Below are 12,487 nucleotides of genomic sequence, written 5' to 3'. Positions count from 1 at the left end.
CAACAGTTACTTAGGTAACAGCCACCAGCAGGAAAAGTTAATTGTGAAGTAGAAAGACAAAGCTGGATGTAGCTCCTATAAATAGAAACAAATTAAAACATAAAGTTAATGTCAGCGATAGCTGCAGATAATCCGTAAAAGAGAAAGTAGCAAAGTAAAAAAACAACATAATAAAACTAGATAATTTAATTGCCTTCCTGTCACAAACTGTGAGCTTGTGTCACTGTTGACAGTCAGTTTAACAATAAGGTAAATCCTAATATCTAAAAATCTGCACATATAACAGACAATGTACATGTTTTTTATATATTTTTACCATAATTTTTTTAAGCAAATGAAAACGCTTCTCTACATCTACAGTATGTTTGAACATAAAAGGCAAGAACTCTCATCATAGTTAACCTTGTACTACGTAGAAATCTTTCTACAAAGTTTAATCAAAGGAGTTGAGCATTTAAATGTTTTAACTCCACGATTCCCTAGTTAATTAAAGAAAAATTTTAACTAATTTAGCTATTTGGTGGTTTGATTAAACTGCATCTAATTTTGAAAGTCACATCTTTAAAGTAGCAGGAAATTACAAGGTTAAAACTATTTGTACAAATACAGAAAAATGACTTTCTCACTCAGTTCGTTGTATAAAACTCTATACTTTAGGTTTCAAACTGTCTGCTGCTGAAAATAAAACAAATCCTGTTTATATTTAAGTGAAAAAAACTGGTTTGCATTTAGGATTTGGAAGCGGAGCTAAGAGAGTGACACGGTTCAACAGTTTTGTTTGTGATGCTTTAATCACTTTGCATCAGCAAATATGAGATGAAGTATTGATTCTCATGAGAAAATGAAATGATTATTGTAGAAGCAAAGAATGGTGCTTTAAAGTAAGAAATCTTAAATTAATGGAGATAGAAAAGCAATAGATGTTCCCAGTAAACAAATACAAGTTTAAAGGGGACCTATTATGCAAAATTACATGTTTTGTGCTTCCATCTGGGTATCAACTGCTTCTGAAAACAGCCTGAACACTTAAAAAAAACACCTGGTTGTTTTTTGGAAAATAAGCTAAAGTCACAAATTAGCCCATCACCTAGCAACCCCAGCAAAGTCAACGTTACCTAGCAACACAAGCTAAGCTCCAGCACATTTGGTCAGCTGGTTTTACTGATGTATGTGCTGTACAATGGCTGCTGGAAAAGACAGGTGTTTTGTTGACTTAACAGAGGTGGGCGATATGGACTTCAGGCTGAGCCTCTGCCCGGGTCCGGGTGCCCTGAGCCGGGGGTAGGTTCCAGCCATTTGCTGGAACTGTCCAGCAATTTGGTGGAACGGGACTGCAGGATGGCGGCCATAACAGACAGGATTGCAGCTGTAATGAAAAAAATAAGAGTAACAGGAAAGCAAGAAAGAAAGACAGACAGACAGACAGACATAAATAAATGAGGAAATAAAGAAAGAAAGAACGAAAGAAAGAAGAAAAAAAAGTGATGTCCCAGGCTGGAATCGAACCCACTTCTCCAGGTATGAAGGGCAGTACTCTTTACCACTCGACCACACCGGTCACGTGATCGCCTTTTTTGTTAATTGTTACAGCAGGTGAGCAGCTGGCGAAGTCCCGCGCCTTGCTCTTCCTCAGGGTGTTATCCATTAATTGATTGCAGGTGGCCAGAGTGCAGCAATTTGCAGCTGACTTCAGTGCTCGACAGAGAGAGAGCGATGGACATCAGCCGACAGGAGCACAACTATTGAAGGTAAGTTTTCATTTAATGTAAAATGTAATGAATAGTTAAAATAGAAATGGGTTTAAAAAGCAACTTTATTACCATGTCAAGTTAAGGTAACTTTTAAAGCATAAAACCTTTGAATTTTTAACCGTGTGGAAACAGGTGTGGGCTCCAGGGTAGCTTGCTACCACCACCACCACCACCCCCACGCGCGCCAGCGCACGTGGTGGCTGGCTGGCTGGCTAGCACGAGCTAGCTCGCCACGTGGTGGCTGGCTGGCTGGCTAGCGCCAGCTAGCTCGCCACGTGGTGGCTGGCTGGCTGGCTAGCGCCAGCTAGCTCGCCACGTGGTGGCTGGCTGGCTCGCTAGCGCTAGCTAGCTCGCCACGTGGTGGCTAGCTGCTGCGAGCTAGCTCGCGCTAGCCCGCCACCACGTGGTGGTGGTGGTGATGGTAGCAAGCTACCTTGGAGCAAACAGGTGTTTCTGCTGTCCACACCACAGCAGCTAGAAAACGTTTTTATAAATCAACTTTTTTTCTTTTCTTTTTTTTTTAATGTATAAAGTCTTAGTTAATGCAACTTTTAAAGCATAAATCCTTAGAATTTTTAACCGTTTTGGAAACAGGTGTTAGCTCCAGGGTAAAGTGTCAGTTAATGCAACTTTTAAAGCATAAATCCTTCGAATTTTTAAACGTTTTGGAGACGGGTGTTAGCTGCAGGGTAGCTTGCTACCACCACGTGTGCTAGCTAGCTGGCCTGCTGCGGGACTCCCCGCAGCAGGGCCCGCAGCAGACTCCCCGCCTGCCGGACGTCCTGCAGCAGCAGGCCCTGCTGCTCGCAAATGGCAGCACCTAAAAATGCATTTTCAATGAGTCAATTCATTTGGTTTTTTTCTCTTGTCGTCTTCAGCAGCTGCAGCAGCAGGCTGCGGGACTGCCTGGCCTCCCCCCGCCCGCAACCCGCCCGGAGACCTTTTCGGAGGAGCAGGAGGACGACGAGGACCAGGAGGACCTCCCGCCCAACCAGGAGGCCAGGAGCAGCAGAGGTGGTGGAGTCCTGGCTCCATTTCGCTACAGTCGGTGAGTCATGTCCGTCCGTCCGTCCGTCCCTGCTTGCTAAAATCTTACCTTACCTTCTCAAATGTCTTTTATGCAGTCCAGTACATGGAGTCGTACTGGAATCACCTTAAGGGCTCCACCAGTGGGAGGAAGCAAGTGGAGAACCAGTGCTCCAAGCTGGCCAGGATCCACCACTTCCTCAGGGTCCTGGCCAATGGCGGGAGGTGGCCCTCGACGTGGACGGCGCTAGAGAACATGCGCAGGATCTATGAGTAAGGCCCTCTCCGACGTACACCGGCGAATGTTTTTTGGCGTCCTCTCGTTGAATTCTTACCGTTTTTTTCCCCCGGAGCAGATGGCCGGAACACCTGCGGAGGGAGGGAAAGGCGGTGACAACCATAAAGTCCTACATTGTGAACATCATGGAATTTATTGGTTTTTTCAAGGAGACCCCCCTGCCCACCTCCCGGGTTTCCAAGCGCACCCTAGTCGCCGTTCACAGGGCGCTCTCCTCAACTGTCTCCGGGCTTGGGAGACGGGTGGCTGTCCGGCAGATACAGGTGAAGCGGGCCAAGCTCAAGCACCTGGTCCCCAAGCGTCACCTCCGCGCTTGTCGGGCCAGGTGCAGGGAGAAGATCCCTTGCGTACTCAGTGAGTGAGAATTTTGTCACCACGTGTGTGTGTGTGTGTGTCTCGTTCCTGTGTCCAGGCCTTTGAATGGGTTTCCTTGAATTTTTTTTTTCCTCCTCTTTTTAGACCAGCTGGAGGAGGACTCCTCCGGGGACCTGATGAGGAGGTTCTACGTGCTCCTCTCCCTCTATATCTCCTGTGTCTATGGACACAGGACCGGCGTCCTCCAGAACATGACCGTTCTGGAGGTCGCCGAGACCAGGAGTTCGAGGGATGAGGAGCGAGACGAGGGCTTCCTCATCAATGTAAGTCGAAGGATGCAGAGTTCCTGCTGCCATCTGGGATCATCATCCGCAGCAGCGAGTCCTGCCGTGGAATGGCAGGCAGGAACCCAATGCCCCCCTCTCTCTCTCTGTCTCTCTCTCTCACTCCCAAACGGTCAAGGACCACAAGACCAACCAAGCCTTCGGCTCGGCTAAGGTCTACCTGACCCCAGAGGAGTTCGGGTGGCTGGAGCGGTGGCTCGCCGTCCGCGCCGGGCTTAAGCCCACGACGGACCTCGTCATCTTTACGGAGGGCAACTGGAGGTTGAAGCATCTCCTGTTGCCCGTCCAGAAGGCGTGGTCTGACTTGGGCTTGCCTGGCACCCCCACCGTCACAGACATCCGGACATCCATTGCCACCTACGTAAGTGATCATCTAACGTTTTGCGTTTAATAACGGTACGTAACAAGGTAATGTTGAAAACTTTCCTTTATTTCCGAAGGCGAGGGATCACCAGCTCGCCGCCATTCGCGGCACATTTGATGCCCTCACGGACCCCGGAAAAATGTGGGGGAAATCTTCCTCCTCGGGCCAAACGGTGGGTCTTCACGTGTCCTCGATTTACCTGCCTCCTCTAAGCCATCCGGCAGCAGCTGAGGAAACTGCCGGATGGCAGGCCGCAGGGGCCTGCAGCAGCAGGAGGAGGAGCAGGAGCTGAAGTCTCCCCGAAAGAAAATAAGGGTGGGTTTTCATCTCTCCTCGACTTACCAGTGTAACTTACCTGTGTCGAAGCCATGGTGCAGCAGCAGCTGTGAAAGCTGCAAAATGGCAGGCCCTCTTAGCATGCCATTCTGCAGCTTTCACAGCTTCTCCCAAATGGTGCGCGATTACTGCTTCCTCTAATCTCCACACGTTTGAAACCTTCTTTTCACCTTTCCACCTTTCAGAGCATGACACGTCGGACTCCTCAGAGGGAACCGTCCGTTCCCTCGGGAGCGACTCCCCCCCCCCCCCGAGTCCTCCTGCGCGACGGAGGTCACGGAGTGTTCCTACAGCTCCCACTCCACTGAGCCGACCCTGTCGTCTCTGCCGGAGATGGAGAGCGGCAGCTGACTGCTGCCAGTCCTCTGACGTATAGGAGGTACTGGCCAGCCCTCCGGCATTCCCTGAGCCCACCACAGACCATCAGGAGGGACCCGAAGCCACCGCTGCACCCCCACCGGAGCGAGAGCCCACTGCCGAGGCCCGGGAGGAGGAGGAACAACCCGTCCCCTCCACGGCCAAACGACCCGGCCCGTCAAACGTGGGGTCTCCTACGGTGACGCAGCGGCTCCAGTCAATCAGGTCGTTCTTTCCCCCATCGACCACCCCCAGGAGGAGGAGGAGGAACAGCCCCATGCCGCTGACGTTGCGGTCCCGCAACGTCAGCCGTATAAAAGATTAGGCCCCTCCTCCGTTTTAGTTCAATGAGTTTGGTGGGTTTTTTTAGTCATGTTTAATTTTATTTTTGTACATAGTTTTTATATTTGAAGTGTTTTTGTATTTAATAATGTGAAATTTCATTGTTGTAAATAGTTTTTATATTTGAAGTGTTTTTGTATTTAATAATGTGAAATTTCATTGTTGTAAATAGTTTTTATATTTGAAGTGTGTGTGTTTAATAAAGTTAATGTTAAATTTTATTCTTGTAAATAGGTTTTAGGTTTTCAGTGAGTGTGTTTTATAGTATATCATGTTAATTTTTTTAGCACTTTATTTTTTTTTACATAGTTTATATATTTTCAGTGTTTGTTTAATAAAGTTAATCATGTTGTGTTTTATTGGACTTTGTTGTTCTTTAGTCCTAGAAATATCTTTCGATTTCTAGGACGAAAGGGACGTCTCTGCAGGATCCCGATGTCTTACACCACAAGTGTCTCCTGTAATTCAGTGGTTCTTATTTTGAACTCTTCGCCCATGCCGCCCTGGGATTTGAACCCCGACAATCATGTGGCAGCCATCCATTGTAAGTGCGGAACCTTAAACCACTCGACTACTCAAGCCACGAGTGGCAAATAGTGCTTTTGTGGAGGATGAGGTTTCCAAATGGCGGCCATCCCGCAGCAGGATGGCCGCCACCCGAAAAGCAAGGTGTTTGTACTAAAATGCAAAAAGTGGTTCCAGCAGTCGCTCGATTAGTCTTGTGATGTCGAGTCCCCGCCTCCTGCAGCAGCAATAACTGCCCTTTTTGCCATACATGTACACGTGCCTCCTGTGCTTTAGCGGTTTTCGCCAATGCCGTCCTGGGATTCGAACCCAGACAATCACGTGGCTGCTATTCACTGCAAGTGTGGCACCTTTAACCTTTCGACTGCTGGAGCCACTGACGTTTTTTGTGTTTTAGCCGGCACTACAACAGTTTTGCTTGCATCCGGGCTTCCAAAAGAGCGAAAATAAATCACCAAACTATTTGAGCCGTGTCCACTTAAGTGTCTCGCACTTGTAATAGGTATACTGCCATTGGGGATCACGAGCGAACGATCCTTTATGGCGCAGGCCCTCCCAAGCCAGGCGGGCTTCGGAGAAGGTTCCGGCCGGTTTCGTTTATTCCCCGGGGCGCGCCGGATGGGCCGAGCCCGGCGGTGTTCTGGACGGAGCACGGGAACCCCCCCTTAAGCCCTCGAGAAGACGGGTGTCCCGAACGGCAAAGGCCCCATTGAAAAGGATATCTGGATGTCCATAGGCTTCCCTATGTCCGAAGTGCCTCCTTATGTCTGTTGTCGGCCAAAACGATAGAAAAGGCTTTCTGCAGCCAGCGGGAAGCGAACCCGGGGTCTCTGACGCGGCGAGCGGGCAGCTAAACCATTAAACTAGAGGAGCCATGAGGGTTGCCTCGGCTCCTGGCGCTTTTGACTTCTAAGCCACAGAGGGAACACATGATAAAGTGCCTTTCCAAGATCGTGTACATAAAGGGTTCTCTGCGCAAGCGGGCCGCGAACCCGAGCCTCCCGGGTGGGAGTGCGGCTACTGGACCACTTTCCGAACAGAGATAAAGACTGGCGGCACCCGCGAGGGCTTATGAGGGTGCAGGGGGGGGAACCCGGAGACACTTGGAAGCATGAGGCGGTGCTGCCCGATGGCGGCGGGGGACACCTGGCAGCGTCCCCACGCGTTTTGGCAGCATTCGCCACCGGGAGGCGTCCCGGCATTTTGGGATGCACCCAAACGTCCTGCGCCACCTGGTGTCGATTGCCGGAACGTGCCGTAAAAGCCGTCGTAGGGCAGCATTCGGAAAAAGTTCAGTGTTTTTGAGCGACTTTGCGATTTTCGGACGGCCTCCGCGCTCGCCAAAACCCGGGTCTCGTTGGAACGGATTACTCTGGGTCGGGCGCCCCGGGTCCCGCCGGCCCGCGAGGTTCGGTTCGCCCGCTATGATTTTTCAAAGTGGGCCCAAATTGCTACCGGGTGGCCAGGTTAGGGGTTATAGTTTCAAATTTTGTGCTTACTTGAATTTAAAGTGACAAGATGCCCTAAAACAGCTCGTTCTGAAAGGAGCTCAGAATTACAACNGGTCAGCTGGTTTTACTGATGTATGTGCTGTACAATGGCTGCTGGAAAAGACAGGTGTTTTGTTGACTTAACAGAGGTGGGCGATATGGACTTCAAGATTTATCTTGATGTTTTGCAGTAGCATTGTGATAACGATATAAGTGAATAAGAATTATTTACTTAGTTTTTGGGTAACTCTATGACCATGACTGTCACACAAATTATAGGCCCACAAACACAGATAATGCTCTTAAAAAACATTCCAATTTGTAAAATTATCCCACTTGTTTAGGACAATGATAAAGAAGAGAGATTCGCATCACTAAGCTCCACACTAATTATAGTTTCAAATTTGTGCTTATTTGAATTTAAAGTGACAAGATGCCCTAAAACAGCTCGTTCTGAAAGGAGCTCAGAATTACAACGGCATATTAGGGCAAATTATAGAATGATAAGAGTGAATTTCCACAAAAAACTCAGAAATCTTAAGATTAATCTCAGAAATATTAAAGAAAAAAACTTCCTGAAATTTCTGAATTTGAAGAGTTGAAAAATTGCTATTTTAAAAGCTCAGAAATTTCCACATATTTTATTGAAGATTTCTGAGATGAATCTCAAAATCTTTGGATATATATATATATATATATGTGTGTGTGTGTGTGTGTGTATGTAAAATGTATATAAATAACCACAATGGTCCTAATTTGCCGTTGTACAAAATAGAAGTGAGCAGATTAAAATCTCATCTAATAAAGATTTTGTGCGAAAAGTGTAATAAACATGTTTTGTAACCTGTTCAAGGAAGCACAATAGGTCACCTTTAAGACCTTCCTTTCTATTCTTCTCTATTTCTATTTATTTATTTATCACAGCACCTAAAGACAGAGCTTCGATTAAAGGATGTGGTTGTGTACAAAACCCAGAGTCGGCACACTCATAAGGCAAACCGCCTTTAAATTAGGTAAAGAGGTTGAGCGGTTTAATGGATGGCTCTGGCACCCAGATAAGGAATGACAGCTTTCGCTGGTTATAGATATGAGCCCCCAAGTGCAGCTCTGTCAACCAGAAAGTCATTTACCAGCTTGAGGGATGTCGGCATTGATTTCAGCTCACCATTGATAATGCATTCCAACAACACCGGCCCGCTTCCTCCTCTTGTCAATGGGGAACTTGATGGGAGGTTATGGTGACGGATGCTGCTGTCTTGTCAAATTAACACAACATGGATGTGATGTTCATGCTGTTCTGCAGACACTGCCTTCAACAGGTTTTAACCTCATAGGACAATCTTAACAGTAAAGGAACAGATGGGTATGAAGTTGGTGTGAGTCCATCAGTGGATAATTAGGCTGCAAAAAGTTGGGTTTGCTTATTTTTATTATTTTAAAAACCATTTTTGCCGTTGTGTTTACCAAATTTCATGACTATTTCACAAGATGAGAAGTTTCTTTGTTTATACAAATTAGTGCAGCAAGTTTCCGCAGGAGCTTAGAAAAGAAGTAGCAGATTGTTACAATGTTTAATTTGTATTTGCAGTCATCAGTTCTTAGCTTTTTATTTGAGATAAATTGTCTGAATTACCAAAAAATAAGATGCAGAACATTTAAAATTAGCTGATAATGATAGTTAATTTCCAATGGTCAATGATACTGTCTTACTCCAAAAGCAGAAAGTGGACTACAGCACAGGGCATCCTGGGTAAATAATAAATGTGAGTATCTAGAACTAGAAAGAGAAATGACTCATGGTCTTTAACAAACAAGAAAAATCCTACAACCGTTAAAATCTGATGCAAATCTATTTGTTCTACATTTTGTGAAGAATGAAGGGTCTTTGAGATTTTTGTGTTGTTTCTTTCAGTGGCTCTTGGTGCGGTGCCCCCACAGGCAAGGAGGGGAACAAGTTTTTCAAAAGGTTTGTTTGACACGGTGCAGTGTGAAAGAGAACCACAGCATCTGAAAATGTGACAAATGTTGTAATTTTGTCCCAAATCAAACTGATTATCTACCGGTTATCGGTTGTGAAAATACCCTTAAATGTGAGTTTGGAAACCTTCATAAACCCTGTATTTACAATAAATTTAAAAAAATGTCTTACTTTAGAGCAGAACTTGGCAAACAAAGCTGATTCCTACTCTTGTGTTAAAGAACTGTAATCTTGTGTTCAGTGAGGGTAAAGTCATTATCAAATCTCATTTGGTCCTGGGCTAATCGCTGGTAACTGTGCCATCTAACAGTTATCCACTGCGAGCTTCATAAAACCCTCATTGTTCCTGGGTTTAATCATCTAGTTGACTTGTAGATGAGATAACAAGGAGTTCTCCCTCCCCCCAGCCGAAATGAGCGTAAACACGGCGCAGCTCTCCTGAAGCGCGGCTCCCCTAACCCTGCTGAGACAGAAACTCTGCAGCGGCGGATGCGTCACAGCCTGTGACACCTCACATCTCTTTCCCGTTTGTGAAACGAGAAGAAGCAGCTACCTGCCATTTTAATTGCATTTCTTGCTTTTGACTAATCATAGAGGACGTCTGGGCCCGCTGGGCAGCCAGCCAGCTGGAGCAGAAGGATACTGTATGTCATTTTTACTCCCCGGCACAGAAAAAACAACATGGCTACAACAAGGAGAGACGCCCCTCCCCAGCGAAATGTGCTAATTTTACCTGGTGGGGTTTGTTTTGATTTGATTTTCAGATGTGTCCTTCGGTGCACATTTAGGAACTATGAGAGGATCACATAAAAATGTAATATGAACATAGTTGATAGATTACTCAGTATTTTACCTTCCAATTGACAGTTATATTACTTTTGTGTACTCCAAAATAGCAACCCTTTCCATGTTACTGTTTACATCCAGAAATTTTACGAATTCGCACAACATTGGAGGGCAAAAAGCCGATTCTTTCATTTGCTATCCATAGCCGCGCTGCCACGTTGTAGCTGGAGATGGTGGTATTATTAATTTAGTGCAGTGTGCCACAACAAATGGAAGATTAACGCAGAAAAACATTGAATAATAACTCAAAATTACTCGTATTGAACTTTGTTCTTGCTGTCTCTTTCTGCTACGCTACAAACAGACTCGTTTCCATAGAAACTGACCGTCAATAACGTCATTAATGTATCATGATTAACCACCAAAAAACACGCAAACATTTCCCACACATAGAAAAGAATATTCAGCATGTTACAGTTTTACATTTTCAGTGAACCTGCTGCAGCGCCAGCTTGTTTAAATTAGACAATTTAATCTACCGCAGCTGATGATGTATCAGAGTTGCTGTGTGGGTTGTCTTGTTTTTTACCTGAACCAAAACACACAGAATTCCACAGCACATCTAAATGTTAAGATTGTCAAAGTCAAACTAGCATAACTTATCAACTTTCCTCCCCCTCGCTATGTTTCTTTAAATTAAAACTTTTTTCCCCAACCTTATCTAATTCAGTGTTGATAATTGGCAACAAAGCTCTGAATCCCTTTTTCTTCTATATGTCACGCATAGATGTTTAGATTTAGTGCATTATGTTGACAACTTGACAGCTAAACCCAGCAGTAGTCATCGTCGATTGATTTGGGTTAGATTTGATTTAAGTGTTTTGGATTCTGAACTAGAAATGATCAGATTTTTTCCAGATTTCCTCAGAAAACAGTAATATAGTGCTTCAATTTTTGCAATTAAATATATTTTTCACAGGGATGTCCTCATTTAACATTAACTGAGTATTCAGGCTGCCCTCTTGACTATGCCACCCTGAGCAGTGTGCCAAGTGGTCCATGTCTGTACCCTCTGCTGTAGAGAAACCATAATTTTAGATTTGTTTTGGGTTTTTTTTATCTTTGTGTATTATTCCCATTTGCTCATAAATCTGTGATTTTACTGGGCAGAAAATATGCATTTGAGTAAAGTGGACCATTATCTAACGTCATAGTGTAAAATACACACTAATGTGAAAATCATCCAATTAAAGCTGTTTTTGATTGTGCTTACAGTTGGGGTCAGAAGTTTGCATAGACTCTCTACAGGCATGAATATCATTATTTTAGTGGATTTAATGATTTATTTACGATGAGTGCACTGATTATACAACAAGCAACTTGAACCATATTTAAAAAAACAAAAATTGGGTGCATTAGTTTAGGCTGGCTGTTAATTTTCTCTCCTTCAAAAGAATCAACGTTCGCTGGAGATAGTTATTAGCATCCCTACAGACCCGGCTAAGGGACAAGGGTGTACAGAAAATGGATGGAAAAGAATCAAATCATACATGCATAGCCCTCGCTAATGATTAGGTATTTTAGCTACATATAGTTACCTTTATTTTAGCTAATACCTTAGCAAATTAAACAAAAAAATACGTTTTTGTAGCCATCAACAAGACTATGATATGATGCTGGCTGGATATTATATAGAAATAGTAGAGCTCACCTGCTTTATTCACCCCAAAAACTATTTTGATGCGTTTCCAGTGGATTTGTCTGCAGACCAAGTAGTTAATAAAAGGAAGGAGCCTCACCTAATCAGACAAAATTACCCAGTCATTTGACTTTTTTCTTTTTTTAAAATATTTCTAGCTTACTTCTCTGGCATCAGACTAGGGATTTTTAATCAAAAACCAGTTATTAATTGTTCAATTACTTGGAATTATAAAGCTGCGTGCTCGTTGATTCCGCTGATCAGTTCCCATCATATGTGACGTAGTTGCGTGATGACGTATTTTGCTGTAGAAAGTATCCAAGATGGCGTCGCATCTTGGATATTTGGAGCGCTTCTGACGTATTTTGGCAGAAGCGCTCCAAAATACGTCTATATTTCACACAAAAAAAAAGATACTAAGGCCAGTTGCAACATGTTCAGAAATGTAATCACAATGTAGGCACCACGTGCCTCCAGCATCCTCAAACAGTTGGCCACACAGCCTGAAACCGATTTGTATGAATGTAAGGCGTTTGATACGTTGCTTAGCAAAGGAGGAAACTACAGCTCTGGTCTTCTGCTATGAATTTTCCAGGTGACGTTAAACTCCTCCGTGTCGTGGTTATTATAATAATAATAAATGATAAATAATCTCCATCTCACATTAACATTTACAGTCGTATTCAATAAATTAGAATATACAGACAAAGCTTATTTATATTAAAGTAACTGCACAAAGGCTGCCGAGGTGTAGAAATTTGAATTTCATATTAAAATGTTAACTTGACAAGAGGATTCCTTAAGCAAGTTTTAATTTTGTTTTAATTGAATACAACATGGTGCATATCTTGAATTAGTTTATTTCCTAACTCTACA

At 44.3% G+C, this 12,487-nt stretch overlaps 1 protein-coding gene across 1 annotated transcript; it reads left to right on the top strand.

Annotated features, from left to right (window-relative positions):
• Nucleotides 1-2,545: 2,545 nt before the first annotated feature.
• Nucleotides 2,546-4,189, top strand: LOC107836649 (uncharacterized). The gene is made up of 4 exons (XM_016673220.1): nucleotides 2,546-2,799; nucleotides 2,876-3,050; nucleotides 3,134-3,429; nucleotides 3,535-4,189. Exons 1-4 carry the CDS (start codon nucleotides 2,562-2,564, stop codon nucleotides 3,885-3,887), a joined length of 1,062 nt encoding a protein of 353 aa, XP_016528706.1. The 5' UTR covers nucleotides 2,546-2,561; the 3' UTR covers nucleotides 3,888-4,189.
• The last annotated feature ends 8,298 nt before the right edge of the window (nucleotides 4,190-12,487 follow it).

The sequence above is a fragment of the Poecilia formosa genome, unplaced genomic scaffold (genome assembly GCF_000485575.1).
Source record: "Poecilia formosa unplaced genomic scaffold, Poecilia_formosa-5.1.2 Scaffold72, whole genome shotgun sequence".
In the NCBI taxonomy this organism is placed as follows: Eukaryota; Metazoa; Chordata; class Actinopteri; order Cyprinodontiformes; family Poeciliidae; genus Poecilia; species Poecilia formosa.
This window is presented reverse-complemented; position numbering and strand designations above follow the sequence as displayed.